This window comes from Eptesicus fuscus, chromosome 3 (genome assembly GCF_027574615.1).
Source record: "Eptesicus fuscus isolate TK198812 chromosome 3, DD_ASM_mEF_20220401, whole genome shotgun sequence".
In the NCBI taxonomy this organism is placed as follows: Eukaryota; Metazoa; Chordata; class Mammalia; order Chiroptera; family Vespertilionidae; genus Eptesicus; species Eptesicus fuscus.
The window spans coordinates 41,654,744-41,679,679 of NC_072475.1; the positions used below are offsets into that span (position 1 = coordinate 41,654,744).

General features: G+C 44.9%; 1 protein-coding gene across 1 annotated transcript in view; it reads right to left on the reverse strand.

Moving 5' to 3' along the window:
* MCF2L2 (MCF.2 cell line derived transforming sequence-like 2) overlaps positions 1–24,936 on the reverse strand; it is a 149,675-nt gene that overhangs the window by 20,434 nt on the left and 104,305 nt on the right. The window contains 7 exon segments of the mRNA XM_028146668.2: positions 6,741–6,819; positions 6,976–7,068; positions 7,633–7,848; positions 13,892–14,017; positions 16,014–16,085; positions 19,236–19,328; positions 21,390–21,482. Of these exon segments, the coding sequence (XP_028002469.2) occupies positions 6,741–6,819; positions 6,976–7,068; positions 7,633–7,848; positions 13,892–14,017; positions 16,014–16,085; positions 19,236–19,328; positions 21,390–21,482 (772 nt within the window).

Here is a 24,936-nt window from a genome sequence, read left to right on the forward strand (position 1 = left end):
AGAGACATTGATGTGAGAGAGAAACATTGCTCTGTTGCTTCCCATACACTCCCCAACCGGGGATCAAACTGGCAACCTAGGAATTTGCCCTGACTGGGAATCAAACCTACAGTCTTTTAGGTAGATGGACAACACTCCAACCAACCGAGCTGCCTGGCTGGGGCATTCAGTGACATTCTTAAGATGAAACTGACCAGAGAATGATCCTGACCCCTCTATACGCTCATCTTGATGATTCAGCATATTGAGGAACACACCTGGAAAGCTGTGAGTATTCCACTGAGATCCTCCCGAGACCTCCCCTAAAATTCCTGCCTTTAGAAAACAGATTAAAAACCCTCAAGATATAGGAGGCCAGTGCATGCTCTCCTTGAGCACCTAGCACCCCCCCCCCCTTTTCTCAGGCCTGTACTTTTGCTTTCCTAAATAATATATATTTGTATTGATTTCAGAGAGGAAGGGAGAGGGAGAGAGATTGAAACATCCATGATGAGAGAAAAATCATTGATCGGCTGCCTCCTGCATGCTCCCCTGAGCCCACAACCTGGGCATGTGCCCCTACTATGACGTCCTAGTTCAGGGGTCGATGCTCAATCACTGAGCCATGCCAGCTAGGCCTCCACTGTCTTGCCTTTGCTTAGAGAACTGTCCATGGACACCGAACACTGGAAAGAATGGCATATGCATTCCTCCCTGTGCTCGCTGGAGTGGGGCTGGCTCACCAGGCTCTCCTAGCCTCAGGCGCCTCCATCCTCCTCTTCCTTCACTAGAGTCTGAGACCTGCCCTGGCTGCGTGACATTCAACAGGGGAACGGTCAAGGGACACCACTTGCTGGATGCTACAGTTAACATCTAACTGGCTGTCAGTCTTAAAGTGGGAGAATCCCCTTTCATCCTCTTAAGAGCTGTTTGGTTGGCTCACAATAGTTCCCTCTTTCTCCCTCCTCTGTCCTGAAATGCCAACTATTATAGTAACCTTTGGGGGTTAGATTAGCTCAACAAATAAACACTTACTGGACCCTGGAGGTCAGAGATGGGTAAAATGTACCTTCAGCTAAATTTCATCCGAGTCGTTTGCTAGCCTGATGTGATTATTCAGCACCTATACAAGTGCCAGGCCTTTGCATACTATGAGGCCTGAGGGAAGCTCAAACTAATAAGACAACTTTCATGCCCTAGAAGAAAAATTCATACTCTGGTGGAGAGGGGGAAAAAAAAATCACATCATAAAATTATAACACAGCATGTTAAATTCTGTACTGGAGTGCTTCGTAAGATACAGTGGATACAGAGGGGAGAGAGAGGGGCTCAGCCGTCTCCTCACTCCTTCCCGCCTCTGTCCTCTCTTTGTTTTAGGTCATAGGTGCCTCCGTTAGGGTCAGTGGGGAGCTTCTCCCCTGAGCTGGATCACAGTCTCCAAGTTCATTCGATAAGCGTTTATGAAATGCCCGCTGCGTTCCTTGCATAGGGAGAGGAATTACAGATGAGAAAGTTTCTAAGTCGGCAGGAGCACCGGAGAGAACTTAACCCTGAAAGAGGTGTGAGTGGGTGTCCCTCCCAGACAAGGAGAAATGAAGAGAGGAAGAATGGTGATCAGGGAATGAGGGAAGCTGGTATATTTGCTGACTCTGTAAACTAGGATGCGGGGCAGCCCGGTGAAAGTAGCAGTAGATTTGGAAGTTCTCATTTGAAAGCTCAAGAGAACAGCCAGGGGGGGGAAAAAAGGTAATTAAGGGAGGTTTCAAAATGGCAGGTCTGACCTCACCTGACAACACAGCAAGCAAGCATGAGGAACGATGCCACAGGCTGGCAGTGGGGTTGAAGAACTGATTGTGTGTGTGTTTTTTAATTGAAAATCCCTGGTAATAAGTTAAGTGCTAAAAATACCAATAAAAGAATTCATGTAGAATTAATATGGACTGTGTACAAATTTGACACTTTTTAAAAAGACCTCAGTACACACCTAGCACTCGCTTCAAACTGCAGAGTCCCTTGGCTTGAGATTTAAAAAAAAAAAAAAATCAGCATTCTCAAAAGCAATCCAAGTTGATTTGGTTTTCCATATGGATTTTATACACACATGTATACTTAGAGCGAATACTATAAGAACATATGAGAGTGTGTAGATCTGCCTTATCTTCCTAGCAATTCACAAACATTTCTGCAGTCCTGGCTGGTTTGACCCTGGCCTCCTCTTCCCCTTTGCTGTCCCTCCCGCCGCATTCCCTGCGAGCCTTGATTCTGGGTCCCCCCCCACTTTCCACAGTTAGCGCCGTTAATGCTGAATTAAGGAATAAACTATGTCCCCATTAAGTGCTCACTTTTTCCACCGGAGCCCAAATTATCTGACTGGGTGAGGGAAAGATCAGCTGTTTCAGGGGCAAAGGAGTTGGTGGGTGGGGACAGGGGCGGGGACTTGTGCCACCAGGACATGAGGCTGGAGGCGGGTGTCAGGACAGGCCACAGCGGCCCGCCCCCCCAGCCCCGCCGGGCAGAAGTGCGCACAAACCCTCCACGCCCGGAGGGGGGCATCAGGGCGGGGGCGGGGCCTCGGCGGAGAGCTCTCAGCACTCCTGTTCCGGGGTCTGAAGGCATGGAGAGGAAGAGAAAGCACATAGGCAGTTAGGGGGTTTAGGCCAGGATGGGAGTGCAGATAGGCAGTTAGGGGGATCAGGCCAGGAGGGGCAAGCAGTTAGGGGCATCAGGCCAGCAGGGGAGCAGTTAGGGGCATCAGGCAGGCAGGCAGGCAGGTGAGTGCTTAGGAGCCAGTGGTTCTGGATTGTGAGAGGGATCCCAGATTGGAGAGGGTGCAGGCCAGGCTGAGGAACCCCCCCACCTCCATGCATGAATTTTGTGCACCAGGCCACTAGTAATAAAATAATGAGCAAAGATTCGAACAGACACTTCACCAAAGAGGATATTTGGATGGCAAAGAAGCACACGAAAAGATGCTCAACCATTAGTCACTAGGAAAAAGCAAATTAAAACCCCAATGACAAACCACTACACATCTATTAGAAAGCTTAAAGTTAAAAAGACTAACAATACCAAGTGTTGGTGAGGATGGGGGGAGCAAGTGAAGCTCCCATACACTGCTGTGACAAGATAAGGAAATCGTTTAGCAATTTCTTAGAAAGTTAAACACGCACCTCCCACATGGCCTAAGCATTTTACCTGAGAGAAATGAAAACACATGTTCACAAAAGATTTGTACTTGAATGTTCATAACAGCGTTATTCAAAATAGCACCCCCCCCAAGTGGAAACAGACCGAATGTTCATTAACAGGTAAATGGATAAAGAAATGGGGGTATATCCAAACAAGGGTATACTACACAGTAATGTACTATAGTTACACTAAAAAGCATGAGTGAATCTCAAAATAAGTATGCGGAGTGAAAGAAACCAGTCCCAAAAAGCACATGTTATATGATTCTCTTTATGGAATTCTAGAAAATTCAAATTAATCTATAGTGACAGAAAAATCAGTGATCACCTGAAAAGCAGTGGGAGGTGAGGGAGGGGCAGGAGAAAGGTAATAAAAAAGAAGCACGAGTTCGGCCAGTGGTGCTCAGTGGTTGAGCACCAACCTATGAACCAGGAGGTCACAGTTCGATTCCTGGTCAGGGCACATGCCTGGGTTGCAGGCTCAATCCCCAGTAGGGGGTGTGCAGGAGGCAGTGATCAATGATTCTTTCTCATCTTTGATGTTTCTGTCTCCTTTCCTCTCTGAAATCAATAAAAAAGTATATATATTTTTAAAAAGCACGAGGAAACTTTGTGGGGTGATGTGTTCATTATCTTGATGGTGTTCCTGCTTTCAGAGGTTTATATATATGTCAACACTTATCAAACTGTATACTTTAAATATGTGCATTTATTATGTTAATGATACCTCAATAGAACTGTTTTAAAAATAGTAGTTTAAGGTCTCTGTCCAGAAACTTTAATAAGATAAAATGCATATTCCTAGACATTAACCCTCACTATTCTAATTCCCCAGATCTAGGGTAGGACCCAGAAGGCTGCATATGTAACAAGCCCTCCAAGTCATTCTAATGCAGGTTGTCCTTAAACCAACCTCTGTGAAACACTGGTCTTTGGGAGGAAGGGTTTCTGGAACAATTGTGTGACTAGAATGTTGTTTCTGGGGAAAACAGTAACTTTTTCTACTAGGGATGTTACAGCTTTCTATTTTATGCCTCTTGCACTCATACTCAATTACCATAAAATACACTTAGTATATATCCTATATAATAAAAGGCTAATATGCAAATTGTCCCCTCATAGTTTCCCCCATCTTATACTTATATAATTTAAAATCAATTATGTATTCTTGTTACTATTTCCTGGCAGAGGCCTACAGTTTAAATCGAGAACTGTGTCACTTGGTTGTGACAGAAAACCCACATGGTGGTTTTCCAGGCACACTTCTTAACGTATCTTTTCTACATGACGCACACTCACCCTCGCTTCCTCCTGACCACCTGACGATCAAAGCAGACACAGAAAGGATATGAAATGGTTGCATTCCTGCTAAATCTCCAGAGATAAAGCTTATCTTTTCATATTTATATAATTTTCCTTACCAAGTGCAGAACAACATTGCCAGTATAAATGATAGGAAACAGATTTTCCATATGAGATCCACAGTTCTTAACCCTAGCAACATTACCTAAAGGAAATATTAAAACTCAATTAATGAAACTTTTGGATTGTTCTCCAAAATATCCCTGCTGTAATGAGGGTATATTGAAAAAAAAAAGTGACAGGGTGAAGCCCACTCAAAGATGACTTTTAATTATTTAAAAGGACTACAGCAAGTGACATTTGTGAAAATGGTGCAAAAAATATTATATTCTTCCAAAAACTCTACATGAAAGCATGGAAAAAAACTGGCAAAAGTAGCCAGAAACTGTATTTTCAGAACACTGGGAATTAAACAAAGGCTGACAACATTCCAGACAGCATTGATTTAAGAGAAATGGCTGCGTTTCAGTGTGAACAGTGAGCTGTATGGTGTTTCAGTTGCCCTGTCCCATTCTGCCCCCGACTCTTGGTGACAGCCTTGGACACCAAGGACCTGTAATCGTTTTGAGCTTTAGCAATCATGATGAGCTTTAGCAATCATGATGAGCTTTAGCAATCATGATGAGGTTTAGCAATCTGGCTGCCACAGGAGGGACAGCACAGGACAGGAGCTCCTTCAAAGTCTCATCTCAGAGAACTGTCATCATTCCTTTGTCTGGGGTTTCCTTGCGATACCCTCATTGCAAATTTGTCTTTATTAGGTCCGATTCAAAGCTTGGCTAGTGTAAAAAGCCTTTCCCCAGGGGCATTTATAGAAAATGAGTGGAGGCAATTGTTTAACTTCCTCAGAAAGTTAACGTAGAGTTACCATATGGCCCGGCATATATAACCCAGGGAATTAGTGACATAGGGTCACACAAAAACGTGTACACAAGTTTCCATAGCAGCATTATGCACAATATCCAAAAAGTAAAAACAACTCAACTCTTCGTCAACAGGTGAATGGACAAACAAATATGGTATGTCCATACAATACACTACTATTATTCACCTGTGGAAAAAAAAAAGTGAAGCACTTATTCATGCTACAGCAGGGATGGACACTGAGAAAATTAGGCTGAATGAAACTGGACAGGAAGTGCCACATTTTATATGATTCCATTTATATAAAATGTACGGAATAAAAATGTACATAGAGACAGAAGGTAAATCAGTGGTTGTCAGGGGCTGGGGGGAGGAGATGGGGAACGGGTGATAATGGTACATGGTTTTATTGGGGGGGGCGGGGTGAAAATATTCTGGAATTTGTCACGCGGCGATGGTTGCACAACCTCATGAATAGACTAAATCCCAATGATTTGTACACTTTAAGAGAGTGAATTGTATATTAATTATATTTCAACTAGAGGCCCAGTGCATGATTGAATCATGCACGTGTAAGGTCCCCTACACGCTTTCGCTTTTCGCGGTGGAGCTGGGTGCCTGTCCGCTGGTGCACCAGGCACCCAGCTCCCCCACTTTTGATGGTCCGCGGCTGCTGAGGGGGGCTACCCTGCTGTTGAGAGGCGCAGGGGGTGGGACTCCCGCCCCCTGCGCCTCTCAACGGCAGCTGAGGGGGGCTGCCGCGGACACCTGGCTACCCTGCCGTTGAGAGGCGCAGCTGGGTGTCCGTGGCAGGCCCCCTCAGTGGCCGTTGAGAGGCGCAGGGGGCGGGACTCCTGCCCCCTGCGCCTCTCAACAGCAGGGTAGCCCCCCTCAGTGGCAGCGGATCCATGCCTCTCAATGGCCGGATAGGCCACCCCGAGTCCCGCCCCCCAGCCTCCCGCCACCCAATCGTGGGTGTAGCGGAGTGATGGTAATTTACATGTTACTCTATTATTAGATAGGATTTTTTTTTAAAAAAGTAGTACAGCTTCTGAAAGTCATATTGGCCATTTAAATTTCCATGAACAATTTCTGGGGTGGCTTTGGGCTATTGGATTGAGAAAGTTAATCTTGGCAATTACATATAAGGGGGAACGTAACTACAAGGGCCACACACACACACAACCACAAAAAAGCAAGCCCTTTACCTTCCAGATACTCAAAAGTGTGGCTACAGTTACTTCTCTGGCAAACTATTTTCTTTAACAATATCTCCAATCTGCACACCCGCCACTAGGTCGGAAACAGTATAACTCTCCAGACTAAAGTCAGCAAGGGTAAGCCTACCTTTATTATTGTTTTGTTGTTCCATCAATAATTTACTTATTTCCGTAAACCAGCAATCTCTGATTTCTTTGGAAGCTGCCTGCAATGACAGATAAGAAAACACTGTGAGTATCAGATCACCTGGAGGAGGAATTGCACAGCGCTTTCATTCTCCGGGGGGACCGAGTTAGAACAATGATGATAGAAAACACTTGTCAAGCCACGGGCACCCCTCTGGGGAAGACCCGAGCTTTACCTGCAGGATGTATTTCTCAAGTCCATTTCGGTTGACAAGTTCAAACTTTCTGTTGCTCCCCCTTTCAAGTTGGTGAATTGAAAGTGTCGCCCACTGTTACAAAGAAAGAAGAAAAAATTTCTAAACCATCGTTTTCTGATTTCAAACTTGTCACCACTGTCAGCTACCCTAATCCTTTCTACCCCTGATGTCTCTCTTCTTCCATCTTCCTTCCAAGTGTTTTTGCTCTCTTCTCCTAATGGCTCCAAGGAGCGTAAAACACAATCTGGTACAGAGCCAACTGCCTCATCTGTTTCAGAGGATAACAGACTGTGTCTTTCTATCAGTAGAGCGGTAGCCGCAACCTTTAAGCAAAGATCACCTCTTCCGTAACACAGGCTCTCATCACCAAGTCTCTCACTCCTGTGCCCGGAGGAAATAGGTCCCTTCCCTCCACTTAGCACAAAATCCCCCTCTACTCCGGCTCTGCCCTGTCTACTGACTGATTCCAAGCCCTGACTCTGGAGGCAGACGTGGGTGTGGATTGTGGCTCTGTGGTGTGGCATTTGGTGAGTGAGCCTCAGCGCTCTATGCTACAGTTTCCTGCCTGTGAAATCAGATCACTATGTCTCTGTCCATAGGGTGTGCGGGCCCCCAGCTGCGACAGGAGCCCTTTACCTGCACAGACTTCTGAAAGCCGTAATGAGGGGCCAGGCCCTGGTCACTGGGCTCCATCCGTATCTTGCAGAACACGATTCCCCTCTCAAATAGATAGAGCTGCCTCTGGCTGGGCTTAAACCGAATGAAACCCTTCATCTTGGAGCGCTCCTTGTGCACTGTCCAGACGCTGAACGCGCCGTGCCTCAGCAGCCTGCCCAGTTCCCGGATGTCCTCCTTCAAGGATCACAGACACACACACAAAGCGAAGCTGCTCAATGACTCGCCAGGGAAAGAACTCTGAGGGGTCTGTTTTCAAAGGAGAAATCATGCTTATTCTGAGGCCCACGGACCTTAGAAATGCCACTCAGGCCAATCTGCCACTAAATCAAAACTGCAACCTTGTAAGCTTCACTGAGCATGCCGACACCACTCCGTTACATCAGGAAATAGCTCAGCCGCGCAAGGGGATACATCTACAGCAAGTTGGATATACTGGAACGAAAGATACTGGGACTCTGAGGTGTTGTCTTGTAATTCATTTTAGCTAGCAGAATTCCATGTCCGCATCTTCGTTTCTGAGACATGACACTACTTAACGAGGGCAAGCGGTTAACATGGGAATTATGCTCAGAAGAGACAGAATTTTTTGCTGCATCGTGGATCTCGGATAATCCACGTGCTCCATCTGCTAGCTAACATCTGCTTCATGTCTATGAGAACCTGGGATCATGAGATTTGTTCTGAAAGGAGAAAGCTTAATGCGACCTAATGCAGGGGTGGGGAACCTTTCTCTGCCAAGGGCCAATTGGATGTTTATAGCATCATTCCGCGGGCCATACAAAATTATCAACTTAAAAATTAGCCTGCTATCTTTGGTCAGACATTTAATTAACTCACCCCTAACGCCTTAGCAGGGCCAGACCAAAAGATTTCCTAGGCCTTATATGGCCCGTGGGCTGGACTTTCCCCACCCCTGCAGACAGAAAATAACTGAGGAAATTAGGGCAAAAAATTTTTTTAAGATGTAAAGGTTGTACATAAAACCCACGCAATAAAGCCATGTACACTTGCTGCAGACTCAGCTCTGACCTCCCAGCAGACTGCACAGAGGGAAGCACAGGGAGTTATGTGAATCATTATGTCCCAAGACATACCCAAACCAGTTGTTCAGGAAACGCACGGATTCCTGTTAATGAGACATGAGAGACATTTCTCCCATGAGTCCTCATACATACAGGGTCACTGAGTCCAATACTGAGCACCCCCTCAAACACATCCCAGAGTAGAGGGATGAATGGATTTTAGGTAAAGCAGTTTCTAAGGACACATCTGGAGAAGGTGGAGCATCACTTCATAGGCACAGCTGTAAAAGCAATTCTAAAAGAGGCCAGAACAATGGGGGTGTGAACAAGCCCAGGTGTACTCTCTCCAATGACCTGTAGAGGGCAGGGCCATCTTAGTAAGGTGTCTGCCAAGGCCATGGCCAAAGAAGCAGCCATGGACAGCGATGTTTCTGTCCTTATTCACCTCTGCACTTTCCTCCTCACCCCTCCTGCAGCCACAGCCGTTTGCATGTTGGGAGGCAACTGATCAAAGGATGTGGGGCCAGGGAGGTGCCAGCCCCTGACCCCAGGGGCCTCGTGTGAAAAAGATGCCAAACAGCCAACCTGATCCTTATCTCAGCTGAAGAGACCTGAGGAGGAGGCGGTGAGCAGCAGGGGTTGCAGCTGTGAGATGCTCTATCAGAGGGCAGGTGGTGGAATGAATGATAAGGAAGATGAGTCACCGGAAACTATGAGGAAGGGGAAAAGACATGGACGGACCCAGTCACTGCCTGGTGAGCGGAGAGGCAGAGCACATAGGTGAGAACCTCAACTCCCTTCCAGGCCAAGGCCCCAGAACTGATGGGGAGCCTGGAGTTGCCCAGTTCCCACCTCTGGGAGCTCGGCGCTGCCACTGTCCTGACCCTACCTGAGGTTCTGCGGTCAACTTTTCCAGTAAGTCCATCATCACTGGAAGTCACTGGGGCCGATTGCTGGGTGTGAGTCTAGCTGAAACAGACCAGCTGCATATCCTCCAGGTCGTCTTGCATAAGCTTTGTCAGAGCCATGCCCCTGATAGGATTAAACAGTCAGGATGCATGTCTGTGTGGAGGCCGCCACTGCCAAGGGGAAGCAGGCAAGGAGGTTCCTCAGAGCCGGACCAAGGATGACCCGGGCCATCTTTTCAACCATGTATATCCTTTCTTTCCAATCAGACTGTAGTTGGTCCCAAAGCCAGAGACCACGTGCACAACCTCTTACCGATATTTGTCCCTTAGAAAGTATTTATTCATTTATTGGCATTTAGTGAGGGCGGGGGCGGGGGCGGGGGCGGGGGCGGGGGTGGGGGGTGGGGCATGAAGCTGAGTGCTCAGCACTACGAGGGAATTAATGCAGTGAATAGCATCTCCTCCAAAGCTCATGTCCACCTGGGACCTCAGAACGTGACTGTATTGAAAACAGAATCTCAGATGTAATTAGTTAAAATTTGGTCATACTGGATTAGGGCGGACCCTAACCTAAAGGCTGGTGTCCTTATGGGAAGAAGAAACAGAGACACAGAGCCGCACACATATAGAAGATAGTCGTGAAGACAGGGACAGGAATTGGAGTGATGTAGCTGAAAGCCAAGGGATGCCACGCGTTGCCAGAAACAGGAGCAAGGAGGAAGAGCCCTCCGAGAGAACCTTGATTTTGAATTTCTAACTTCCAGCACCATGAGAAAATAAATGTCTGTGGTTTTAAGACACCCAATATGTGGTGTGTTATCACGGCAGCTCCAGGAAATGAATATACCCCCAACCAGTTTTTTTCCACCAGTGACGTAATGGTGTGGCCCTCACTTTGGTGTGTTGAAGAATCTAATGGATGTGAACTCAGAGATAGGCTAGGGGGTACACCCCACACAAATGAGCAAGTGAAAAGTACTCCTCCGTATGGGAAATGATGGCAAAAATAAACTAGTAAACGCCACCATTTTCATGTGTGGACATTTTGTGGGCCAGAGCTCTGATATGAGAATTTCACATGTGACCACACGGGCCAAAAGAAGAATCTGGCTGAGAGAGAACCTAGGGAAGCTAGCCTCCAGGAAGACGGGGGGTGGCTCTGACAGAGCTCTATGCTTCTTACACGAAGAAGCAGAAAACGTCTGGATAAGTGAATCCGCACAAAGCCTGGTCCAGAAATGAAAAGCAGAAGCTGTGGGACGGAGAAGCCGAGATTACAATCGCCAGAAGCAAAGGGGTTACCTCCTTCCCAGTCTGATCAAGGACCCAAATAAGTCACCCCTGGGGCCCTGTATTCAGCACCTACCAGGTGCCAGGCAAGGTGCCTTAAATAGGATTTAATCTTCATTTACTCTACTTAGAGGTGTCGTGAGGGTGGGAAGATGGGCAAGGCAATCCCACTGAGTCATTAAGATTGTTTGCTCAGCCTTATTTCTGTAGCCAACAAATGTTAAGGAAAGTGGAAAGTAACCTAGAAACAAAATACATGGGCCTAGCCCACAATAAACTTGCAATAAAAATACTTCCTTTAATATATTATAAACTTTGTTTCAGAAAATTAAAATGTTTTATTCAACCTTTACTATTCAACTTTGAAACTTGTTCCTGGCAAGTCAGGATTTAAAAGGACTCTAAATGTTTTTCTATTTTATACATTGGATTGAAGAGGGGAAACTTTTTTTTTTTTTTTTTGGCAAATAGAGGGAAGTATATTAAATCTCAGTGTTCCATAAAACAACCTTTCTTTAAAAAATAATTTAAAAAAAGTTTTTGTGATTCAATTAAGCCAAGAATTGAGTATACACAAAGAGAAAAATGTAAATATCAGAAGGGATTTTTTTCCCCCCTAGTTGCTTTAATTATGAAGTCACCCACTGAAGTTCAATTTCTTTCCTTTACAAAACCAGGTTAATATTGGATGTCAAGTAGAGAAACTAAGAGATGAAGCTAGATTTATTCACCCGTACAACACTTTGTGATAAAGTTCCACAAAGCTGAGTCCAAGACTCTCAGTTTCATTGGATCTGAGTTAGTAGTAGGTGAGTTGTTAGTACACTCTAAACAGAACCAGATGAAGAGTATGTGGAGAGGGTGGTACCCTGGCTAGGGAGTGAAGAGATCCAAGACACAGTGCAAGCTGATGACCGCGTGATCTTGGGCGAGTTAACTCTTCTTTCCATGGATCTGCTGCTGAAGCAGAAAGTTGAAAATTCCAATGCCTGCTCTATCATCCAATAGAATTATACAAAACTGTCACGATAAATTAGCTAATGTACGAGGTGTAAAGCAAGTTAGCCTTAGCAAATAAAGAAACCACGGAGTGTATGTCAAAGGTGCCATTCTGAGGACACATGGGGGGAAAAAGATGTTTTGCACGTGCTGTAAAATCTCCAAAATTCTATAAACTGGTTCATCTGATTTGCACACAAGCCGTTTGGAGGAAAATTAAAGTAGATAGCTATCTACACACGTTTCATTCATTTTTTTTCTCATAACTTCCTCCTCTCATGTTACTTATATTCAGAAGAACAGCTGGGAGTTTCCTGCCCTGTGTAACATTTGATTCAGGCAAATGGGTATTCCATAGGGGCAGCTGACACATGGTCAAAGATAAAAAGAAAACAACAGAAAGATGTCCCCAAACGATTAAACAAATCGCTTCCTTGACTTCAGCTGAAGAAGGAAAAATTAATACCAAGGAAAGGGTCCGTTCTCACCCCGTGTGGCTCATGAGTAGCCCCTGAATCATGCATCAGCAGTAAACAGTGCGCTGAGTGCCAGGGACAGAAACAGCTTCCCTGCCTGGATCACAGCAAACCCAGGGGCTGTTTCTGAAATGCTGGCCAGAGAAATAACAGGAAGGAAAGAAAAAGATCACAATTTTTGTCCCTTCTTAATTTGCATGGTTTAATTTATGACAAGGAAAGATAAGAAAGGTCATCTCATCTTCCCAGACCTCAATAAAAACAGGTAAAAATGAACAGGGGGGGGGGGGAAAGAAGAAGGAGGAAAGTATCTGAAATGCAGAATGCTTGGTCCTTGTACAGTAAGCACAGCCTCCCAAAGAGGTCCAGGCCCTAATCCCTGGAATCTGAGAGTAGGTCAGGATACATGCCGAATGGTTTCAGATGGAATCAAAGTTGCTCATCAGCTCACTTTGAGGTGGAGAGATTATCATGGACTACCTGGGTGGGTCCGATGTAATCACAAGAGTCTTTAAAAAGTCGGAGAGAAGCAGAAGAAAGGGTCGGAGTGATGCAATCAACGTGAGAACTCAATGAGTGTGATGTTGCTGCTTTGAAGTGAGGCAGTGGCCGTGAGCCAAGACACGTGGGTGATCTTTGTTGTGGCTGTTTTTTTTTTTAAGATGGAAAAGACAAGGAACAGATTCTCTCCTAGAGTCTCCTAAAAGGAAGGCAGACACTTTGATTTTAGCCCCTGGTGAGACTGTTGTCCTTCTGCCCCGTGGATCATAAGATGAGAAATTGGTGCTGTTCTAAGCGACCAGACTCGTGGTGATTTGTTATGACAATGACAGAAAACTAACATTCCTGGGCTAACATCTAGAGCACTTCACAGTGACTATGAATACTCGGTATGTTCCCGATGAATATTACTTATGTTCCAGCACTCAGCGTGGAGGATGGTTTGTCTGGAATGCCCAGGACGCGCCTGCTCAGGAACAACACGAATGCCAGAGCTGAGATGGCCCAACCTCCCAGCATCGCCTCTCTTGGTATTTTCCTTCAACCACTTGGATGAAGGCAAGAATAATACATGCTTGTTGGGCCTCTTCTGGGATCTGAGATGTAAAATGGGGTGAGACTTTCACTTAGCACCCCATTTTCAAAGTAATTTTCATGGAGAAAATCTGATCAAGAAGGAGAATCTTTTAAATTTTAATAGTGCCAGGAGTCGAAATAAATTACCCTTTTAGCAATTTCCCCTGCCCAGACACATCCTGGCCCCTGAGTTCCTGGTTTTTCCAGGGCACAGGCCAGGCTCCACATTCCGGACCACGAGGAACACAAGATTCCTGAAAACCCTGAGGGGCTGCTGGGACTCTGGGAGCACAGGTGTGTTGACGGGTGTAGGATACTTTCCCAGAGTCAAAATCCTTTACCATAAATCGTTTCTCCGACTTGGCCTCAGCATCTCCTACCTTGTTTACACGGTGCCTGCCTCTCAGGGGAAACCTTCCAACCAGTGTTATGGGACATAACATACCGGGCATCCAGTGACGGCTGCCAGACCCACAGCCAGTTCACAGGACTTGATCAACTCCTCCATCATGGCCAAGGCCTGCTGCAGTTCAGCCAAGAACGCGGGAGCCTGGGTCCTCTTCGGCCCAGCCTGTGGAAACCAAATGCCTTGTAGGAAATCAAAAGGTAAGCCATGTCCCAAGTGAAGATGGAACAGAGGACAGAGATAAGGAGCCACGGATCCAGCCAGCACGACGTATCTGAGACTGAGACGGCGGGGACACCGATCTGCTTTCCAGCTCGCCAAGAATGGCGGCTGACGGTATTTGCTGGTTTACCATCAACCACACTTCTGTAGGTTGTACTAAGGAAGAATGAAGTTCATAAAATCATGGGCATTATACGCCTGCTCTATAAGAAACATACTGGGATTTTTTTTTTTTTTTTTTGAAGCAGGAAAACACAAAAACCAAAAACACAGCCCCTTTAAATTGACTGCCCTCTCCTTTATACTCCTACCCCTGCGGCCTGTGGAAAAGTACGATTCGTATTCCTGTATTGAATGTGAGAGCCTTATTCCTATGGGCAAAGTTATACTTAAAACCTTCCTGGAGGAGAATAGTTTTACACTCCCAGAGAGACAAAGAATGGGCTGCCAGGGCAGGCTGACTAATGATTTACCTGTAAATGCTGTCAGGGTTGCATTTCCATAGCTCTGCCCTTCCTCCCCTCACACGCTACTGCCTTTAAAGTTACCAAGGAGGTCTGCACCTCCCAAACGTGAAGACTCAGCATTAAGTGGAAAAGCCTGAACTGCTAATTCAAGAAACCAATGTTTCCACTGGTAGCACTGTGACACTTAGGCCATACGAGGGATGGTTCTTACAGCCTGAAAGGCTTTTGCTCAGGTTTTCAGTATTTTATTCCCCACTACTTACATAACGTATTGATGTTCTCTAGTAAATGCAAACAAAAAGATTTTGGTCCCTCCCATTTTTTTAAACACACCAATTTCTACAACAAAGAACAGATAGCTTTTTGCTGCCCCATAGAGCCCCACCCCTTTTTGTCCTCTACTGCATGATGTCAGCGAAGGGTTGTGTTATTTCCTTAACCTCTGCAGAAGCAGCAGGGAGCAGCATTGTTAGAGCAGATATATATGAGTGACAGAGCTGATGAATGGAGCAGATCATGCTGCCTCCACTGAATGACCTGCCCAGGAGTCATACCTTCGCCTTCGTAATGAATATGCTCTGGTCCTGGGGAAAGACAGCAGGCTCACCTGACCTCACAATAACATCAGCAAAGGGTTGAAAGTTCTTACACCAGGCAGCATCCTCTTCACCCAACATGTAAAACGCAACTTTAGAGACTCCACTGCTTCTATTCTTTCTCCTTCCTAGTTGTGCTTTGGTAATGTAGGGCTCAGAAAAAGACTTACAAACATTACTAAGTCCTTCTCCCTCAGGCCAGCTCCCCTAGCTCCAGACTGTAAAATCATCACCCGTGTCTTGAGCTTCTAATTTCAAGGGGTCCCCCACACACATTCTGAGCAGAGAAGGCATGCAAATAACTTTGAGACACATGCCTCGGGTTTCTCTTGTTAAAACAGGAGTATTTAATAGGAAATTTAAAAGAAAGGCCATTTCTAAGCCACAAATTTCTTCCTAATCGGTTTGGCTTCCATTTCCTTCAAGGGAACCTTGGCTGTCTCTCTTAGCACACACACACACACACACACATATTTGGAGAGGAATGGGACACAATGTATACAAATTAGATAAACAAAGGAAGAAATAAAAATCATTCATAATCATACCGTGCAGGAAAACCACAGTAGAGATTTTACCACATTTACTTTCAGTCTTTTGTGTATGCATTTTACACATTCCTGTTTGTATTCCTGTTAAAACATTTTTGTGTGAAAGGAAGAAAATGCAATACCATTTATCCTGCTACAAATCTCCACTTTGAAATTGCCTTTAATTATTTTGTTTCTTCCTGACTATGAGTTATGAAATACATACAATTTTACAAGACTTAAACAATCGAGATCTTAAGCAAGGAAAACAAAATCGCCATAAATCCTCCCACCCTTGGGCAAACACCATTAACAGTAATATAAAACAATATTTAGCATCCAGTACCTTAGCCGAACCTCCTTCTAGGTCACCTGGGTCTATCTCCAAATCCTCAGGAGACTCAAAATCCAGCAGACCCTGCATTAACCCAAAAGCCTTAGTGAAAAATCAAAAAGTAGAATGCCAACTAAATGTACTGTACAAACAATCTCCAGACAAATGCTAAAGTAACTGAGAATGTATGCAAATTTGTCTGTCTGTCACGAGTAAGAGGGAAAGAATGAATTATCTATCTGGCACAGTGTTCTTTGCACAAATAATATCTTATTAGCCACATTCTTATGTAGCCTGCTTTTTCTCACTCAACAGCGTATCATGAATGTTTATTTTCTCATGACATTATATACTTTTAAAAACATGGTTTTGATTGTGTCAGCGTTGTGTCTTACACATAAATCGTAATTGATTCATCTTCTCTATTGTTAAATATTTTGGTTCTGTAATTTTTCCTAAAGATAACTTCCTAGAAGTGGAATTGTCAATGTTAAGAGTTTTGATGCATATTTCCAAGTTCCTTAGAGAAGGATAATGTGCCCGCCAGCCACTTATAAAACCTTGCTCACCAGCCATTTAATCAGAAAGTTTGACCAACTGAATTAACAGGTCAATCCCACCTCACTGCTTTTTAGTTTGAATTTCTCAGATAATTAGTGAGGTAGAACTTTCAAAAAATGTTTGCTATGAAACATTTCTTCTTTTGTAAAATGCCTATGTTCTTTATTCATTTTTTATTATTAATTTCTTTTTTATTGAGGTATACCTGACACATAAAATTGTTAGATATGTAAAGTGTACATCATGATGATTTGATATACATATACATTGTGAAAGGATTCCCCCTATCTAGTTAATTAACACATCCATCTCACCTCACATAGTTATCATTTGTATGTGTGAGAGAGAACAGTTAAGTCTACTCTGTTAGCAAATTTCAGTTACACAATACAGTGTTATCAAACTTCATGTTTTACATTAGATCCTCAAACCCTATTCATCTTATAGCTGAACGTTTGTAACATTTACCCACCTCTCCCCATTAATTATTCCTTTAAATAGTAGCCTACTTAAAATTTTAAAAGAAGAAAAATGAATTTTGCTCTTATGATATGAGTTAGTTTATACAAGAAATCAGCATGAGTACCGGTACCTATTCTAGAAAAGCTTTGTAATAAGCAAAACTTACAGGAAAGAAATATTGCACCATTTTGCAAACCATATCTTAATTCAACAAAATCCAGGGAAGAAAAATTCTCTACATTAAATTTGATAGTTTCCAGTCCTGGCCAGTGTTGCTCAATGATTAGAGCATCATCCCACACACTGAAGGGTTGTGGGTTTAATTCCCTGTTAGGGCACATACACAGGTTTTGGGTTGGATCCCCGGTCAGGGTGTGTATGGGAAGCAACCGATCGGTGTTTCTCTCTCTCCCTCTCTCCCTCTCCCTTCCTCTCTGGAATCAATAAAAATAAAAATGTCCTCGGGTGAGGATTAAAGAAAAAACTTTGGTAGTTTCCATCCATCACTCAGCCTGTTTGATAGAAATCATGCGTTCAATGAAAGGGAGCTCCTGTTGCTGATAGCAATGTATGCTGATAATTACATTAATAATGCTTAATTAACTTGCTTTGACTCATTAGACATTATGTACTAAAAAAACTCTTGGTAATGAATATTAATTTTCATAACATCTCAGATAACGTAGTAAGCGTTTCATGGATATTCCTTTTTTATTGTTTCATTATTAATTTCTATGAGCTCATTATTGAGCATGCTGACCATTGGTCACATCTCTTGCTAATATATATTTTCCCCATTTTTTCATGTGTCTGTCCTTCATGGTATAATCCGTCATTCCTTCCCCTTTCTTTTATACTTAGAACAGCTCTCCCACACCAGGATTCTACAATCCTTTCAAAGCCACGAGGCAGTCAGCCCAACATCCATGCTCTTTCAAAGAAGCTGCAGCAGGAGCTCAGTTCCTCAGGACGGAGACAACCACAAAGGCCTTCCTTTCTTCATAGGCCTGCCAGGGGTTTAAACGTGTGTTTCCGGCCATCCAGCGGGCTCCTCCATGGGAAAAACTGGCCGGCCCTGACTCGCCTCCCATGGTTTTGCACAGACCCCCAAGGAAGATTTTATAATGATTCCGTCTCTTGTTTCCTCAATAAAGCTAACAAAATCTTCCAAGTATTTGTAACATGTATTCCCTCCTTTACTGAGTCCAAAAAGCATACCAGGCAAGTGTCATTACTACCTTCCTTTTACAGGGGAGGAGCCTGAGACTGAGCCGTTAGGAACCTGCCTGAGTTCACCCAGCTGTCAGAGCCCGGATCCACACCCAGGATGTCTGACTCCCGACTCTGTGCTTCTGGTCACTGTGCCCCACGGTCCTCTGCAAATGGAACTTAGCTATTGTGTCCACATCGCTTCAGAGGGAACACTGGAGCCCTCCGTCCCGGATGCAGCCAGGCCTGGGAGTGAAGCCCCCCTCTTCCCCAGCCTCCCTTAGGTCCCGCCCTCTCCTCCCTGGGCCCAGGGGTAGGACTTCATGACCAGAGTAAGGATGGGACAGTCAGAGGCATGCGAGGCCCTAAGAGGATGCTGTGTCATTACTCGCTCACAGTTACTACGCATGTTGGGAGGCAGTGAGCCATCGTCCTCATTCCCACACGGGCGTGACATCTCCAGGCATCAGACAGCACTACCTGTCACGAAGCTTCATGGGGCTCAGCGCTGGGCGAGCTCTCTGCACGCATCACTCACTGCTTTCCGCAGCGAGGAGGAGGGTCTGGTATCCTCATTCACTATGAGAAGACCTAGGCCTGAGAGGTCCGGGAATCCCAGTTGGTAGCAACAAAGCCAGTGCAAGCCTAGGCTGGGGCTGTCGAGGCAAAGATGAAAGAGCTAACTTTTCCCGAGAGCGGAATATTGGACTCGAGCTTAACCTCCGCGAGCCTCGGTTTCTTCATGCTCCAGAGCCTGTCTGACACATCTGGTTGCGGGATTAAGTAAACAATATGTGTGGGAAGGCTCCCAGGTCCCTCTGGACTCTACGATTCCTTGGTCTTCCCCCTCATTGAGGAGGGCCGCGTTAGACGTGGAGGACAGAAAAAGCTCCACGGACAGAAACTTTACCTCAGAAGACAAAGTCACAACTCTCCACGTGATCACCTTAGTGCATGCATCTGTTTTCCCAACACAGAAAAGCACTGTCTCATTGGCTTTACCTTCAACAGCATCTGGTATTTTATAAGTCTCTGGCTTGGGCCTCTAAGATACTTGAAAAGAGGGAGATTGTGATCCAATTGGCGCTGGCATACCTTTCAAAAACAAACAGAAACAACATCAAACAAAACAAACAGCACACACACAGAGAGAACAAAGGTGGCGGCATTTACATACAAGAAATGACAATTCTCAGGGGGAAGGGGGTCTGAGGGGTGTGGGAAAAGACTGGACAAAAGTCTTAACACTTATGGATGAAGACAGTGGCGGGGGGGGGGGGTAAGGGCATGGGGTGGGGTGGGGAATCAGGTGGAGGGGAGCTATGGGGGGAAAAAAAAAGAGGAACACCTGTAATAATCTGAACAATCAAGATTTATTTAAAAAAATAAATAAATACAAAAAATGAGTGGGCTCTTCATGGACGAGAGGAGAGGGGTATCGGTGTTGACCAGTTTCCTAATGCTACTGAGTTGCTCAGTCCTTCAGGAGCAGCGAGTGAAGTGAAAGGAAGCGGGAAGGGGACAACTTGGCTGGTATTTTTTATAGGCAACTAGGGAAGCAGGGCCATTTATTTCTTTTAGAAGGCAAGCCCTTAGAAGACAGTGGGGCATTTCAGGTCCTTCTACACAGGAGGCAGCCTGTCTGTGAGTTTGGGCGTGGTGGGGCCCACTGAGGTCATTTGAGTCTGGAGGATACATGATGGCTTATGATATCATTCAAGAGAGTCCCAATGTCTAATCTTTTGGATTTAATTCTGTTTTCAAAAACCATCTTAGAAGAGGACTCTGGTTTCTGCACCGGGCTTCTCGCAGACCTGCTCACAGAGACCCAGGGCAGCATCCAAACTTCCAACGTACGACTTCAGCATAGAAGAGACTTTCAATAAATGTAAGTCCCAGTGCCAAATGCCTCTGCCCAGTTCATACGTTTGATAGCTTTAAAAACTTGGTGCATAATGAACAAAATGAATTGACCAACAAAATAAGACCCGGAGCATGGAGGCATGGGACAGACGTACCTCGACGTGGGGTTGGAGGAACAAGCAGAGAGAAACCAAAGAACTTATATATTTGTATTCACAGCCCACGGACATGGGCAATAGGGTGGTGAAGACCTGGGGGTGGGGTGGATAGGGGCTGGGAGGCAGGGGGAGAAGGGGAGAAAATGGGAGATATCTATAATACTATCAACAATAAAAATATATTAAAAAATTTTTGATGCAGGGCCCGGGTGAGGCCGCGCGCCCCTGAGTCTGGGAGAGGCCGCAGTGCACCTGGGTCCGGGTGAGGCCATGCGCCCCTGGGTCCGGGTGAAGCTGGATCCCGGGTCTGGGTGAGGCCGTGTGCCCCTGGATCCGGGTGAGGCTGGGTCCCGGGTCCGGGTGAGGCCGCACGCACCTGGGTCCAGGTGAGGCTATGCGCCCCCTGAGTCCGGGTGAGGCCGTGCCCCTGGGTCCGGCCGAGACCAAACCAGAGGGAGTCGGACATGCATTACCACCATTTGTCCACCATCCAGAGCTGAGGGGTCAGTGCTGACATGTACACATAAGGAACTGGTGGACATTGAAATTGGGTCTCAAAAGAACTGTTGGTCCAGAAAGAAACTCACTACAGACTGATTCATTTGCCTGTCAGCATAACTATTATTGCTCGTCTCACATTCGGTTCTTATAAGTATATCTCTAGTGACACATGATCTCGATCATCTAGGGGAAATGATGAACAACATAGACTGATGAACAAGAACAGAACCAGAAACAAGGAGGCATCGATCAGACTATCGGGCCTCAGAGGAAGGGTAGGGGAGGGTGGGGGGAGAGGGGAGAGATCAACCAAAGGACTTGTGTGCATGCATATGAGCCTAACCAATGGTTAAGTTCAACAGGGGGTTGGGGCATCCGTGGGGAGGGGTGTGGGATGGGAATGGGGGGATGAGGACAAATACGTGACACCTTAATCAATAAAGAAATTTAAAAAATTAAAAAAAAGTAATAAATATGCAATATCTCACTGTTTAGTCAAGGGCACTGACCTCTTTTCCCTTAGATTGTCAAATAAAAAAAATTACAACAAACAAACAAAAAAATTTATTTTTGATGCACATAAACATTGTTCAGAGAAAACAGTTTGTGGGAGACCTTATAATCTCAACGTTACCCCAAAGTAGGCGCAGTCTTGACATTCTTGCCAGATTGCCTGAGCTCGGGGCAGATTCTTATGGTATTTAAAATATATCTGGAGATCTTCTTTCTGAGTGGGAAAAACAATTCAAACACATTAATCAGGTGGTATTTTTCAGGAAGTGGATAGGATAATACAGTTTATTTATTCATCCAACAAGCCCGGGTTTTTCAATGCGTGAGAAGCTGGGGATGCACAGTCAGGTGGCCTTGCGTTGGAGTGTGTGTGTGATGGAGGGGATGGGGGCAATACACAGCCATACGTACTAAATACAGATGGGAACAAAGTGCTGTGGGAGCAGTTACAGGAGGTTCATGAACAGGAGTCGGTCTTGATCTGTGTTGTTTCTCCTCTGCTTTTTATTCAAAATACCAATGTCTCCCCTAAATAGTTCTTTCCCTCCCCCCATCCCCCCAAAAAAAGGTGTTTACTGAGTGGTAAAACGGAACACTCTCTCCTATTTATCATAATCATGACTCCAATTCTAGGAAAAAAAAAAAAAACCATGAAAAAACAACCGAGAGAAACACCCCAGCAGGAAAATGTGACCATTCAGACAAAACCACACAGATCTAAATGGTGTGGGCAAGCCCCAAAGTGGCAAGCTATGCCTTAGTCAGCGCCTTCAACCTGCAGCACAAGATTCGAGAAGGAAAAGGTACTCAACTATCTCAGAGCTAGAGACCAGCAGCGATCCGAGTGCTTGCGCGACCTTGAGAGCATGAGGCGGACACACATCTGCCAATATCCCAGAGGGGAAGGACACCCTACGCCAGTGAAGCCAGCTGCAGCTTTGCTCCATCAGGAGAGCCTGGTCCATGGGCGCTGTGCTTGCCACAGAGCCACACCGCTCTGGCAGAGAGGCCCACGTGGTTTCTTCCTTTCAGATTTCGCGTCCCTCTCTTCCCGCTAACGGCCAGTTTGTGATGTCCTTCACATGCGTGTGGGCTCTCTTCCCCTCACTGTGTCAGCGCTGTCTCTTCTACTCTAAACACACGGCTCTGGTGAATGAGTTCCATTTCTGTACCTCTTCCCCTCTCCCGATGGATTGTAAGTGGTCATTTCACTACAAGAACTATAGCAACTCTGTCTTTTGTACTCTCTTTGCGTGCGCGCACACACATTTAGTAAGAGAGGTGGCCCTTGAGAAATGCTGTTCAGACTGGTCAAGGCAGCGGTCGGCCAACTCATTCGTCAGCAGAGCCAAATATCAACAGAACAACGATTAAAATTTCTTTTGAGAGCCAAATTTTTTAAATGTAAACTTCTAACGCCACTTCTTCAAAATAGAGTCGCCCAGGCCGTGGTATTTTGTGGAAGAGCCACACTCAAGGGGCCAAAGAGCCGCATGTGGCTCGCGAGCCGCAGTTTGCCGACCACGGGGTTAAGGAACTAGAATAAGAATTCAAAGCTTAACAATAACATATTCATTATGCATTCACTCAACAATTGTCTGTGGAGTGTGTTTGGTGCGCTGGCACTCGGCTGAGTGCATTTGTTAAACTCAGTGGCTCCCAAAGCATAGTAGACGAGAGGTGGGACACATTTCTGCCATCCTGAAGCCCAGGCTTATACAACATTACACATTGATTCAGGCATCTCATCTACAAATGGTCGGTCAGAGCACAAAGACATTGACTGTTAGCTCCTAAAAGAATTTAAGGTTTTGCTGCTTTCAACACTCACCACCAGAAGATTCTCAGTAGCTGAAGGAGACTTTGGAGATACAGCTTCCCACCCAGTAACAGTCAGCCACCTTTCCCCAATTCTCCCAGTAACGGATGGACCTGGGTCTCCACATGGGAGCTGAGCTGAAACCTGCGTTCCTGAAACCTTCACCTTGGTTATGTGTCTGTACTTTGAGCAACAGCACAGGACATTACAGGCCAAGTACCGAAATATAACTATCGACTTCAATTTGCTCTTCAGTCCAAAATTCCTTAGAGAAGAGATGTGCACTAGCCAGCAGCATATGAAAGTGCCCGATTCCCCTCACCTCCTTATAGAATAAATCAGGAGGCTAAAAAAATTACTACCAAAAACTCATATTCACACAGGGAGACACGACTGCTTATGAATTAAGACTGTGGGCTCTGGTGGTGGATGGTTCAGGTTCAGTTCTTGGCTTTGTCAATTATAAACTATATGGCCTGAGGTTAGTCATTTAACCTTCCTACACCTCAGTTTTCTCATCTGTTAAGTGGGCTCACCACAGCAGTCAATTCCTATGGTTGTTGTAAGATTAAATGAGATGATGTATAGAAACCTCTCAACAAATGCCTGATACATGCAGAGTACCCAATAAATAGTAGCTTATTGTCACAGCACTTTTTACTTTGTAGAACCCTTCTGTATGCATTATTTTATTTGACTTCCACAACAACTTTACGTGTTGGTATTATTAAGCCTGTTGTATGGAGGAGGAAAGTGAGACTCTAAGGGTTTAAGTGACTTACAGCTAGCAGCTTGATCTAGATAAGAAGTTTCGTTTCCTGAGTCTCATCCCATGCTCTTTCCAGAGAGCAAAGGAAATCAAAGTAAACCACTGACAAATAATATTCTACACGGAGCTTGGTCTCGGGGGCAGCTTTCCCCAAGTGGGACACAGGCCTCACCAAATCACAGCTGACACTGCCATGGCGTAAAATGTGGCCCATAGCCCAGCCCGGAAAAGGTGTCTGTGGGCGCTGGGTAATGACATCACGTTTTTGTTGACATTCTGAAGCCGAAATTGTCAACAGAATATGTCTGAAGACCAACTATTGCTACAATGTACCCCTGAAGCCGAAAGAAGCTGGCATCATCGACAGAATGTATCTGAAGACCAGCTATTGGCACAACATACCTCTGAAGCTGAAAGAAAGTGACGTCGTCAACAGAATATGTTTAAAGAACAACTATTGGCATAATGTACCTCTGAAGCCGAAAGAAAGCAACATCGTAGACAGAATATGTCTGGAGAATAGTCATCGACAAGTACTACCTATACTGGTAGGAATTGCCTTCATAGCAAAAATGAGGTAAATGAAGATGCAATTATCTAACACAGTTGTGGTGGAATGACTGTTACATGTCAATTTTGCCTATCCCTAAATTTCTCTGATGAAAAACCATCTGATGGAAAATGTATTTGATGTTGTAGCAAAGGCAAAGTTTTTCCAAATTATATAAATTTTCCAGAATACCTGGCATATTTTAAAAAATTAATGATAAACGAGGATTCTGACAGTAAAATTTTCATGGAAAATATTTGTTATTATATCATGTTGTTACTGGTTTTTATTAATCAATTTATATATTATTTTCATGTACATTTTACTAATTTTCTTTCATCTCTGATACTTCTATTATAGAGAAAGGGCAAATAGCAATATTAAAATATTTCTTCTAACTAATTTCCTGTCAATGTGCACGAATTTGTGCACTGGACCACTAGTAGTAAATAAAGGATGATAGGCCCACCTTATTGGCTAACAAATACAAGTCTTTCACAGCAGTAGCTAATACCCTTAGGATTCTCAAA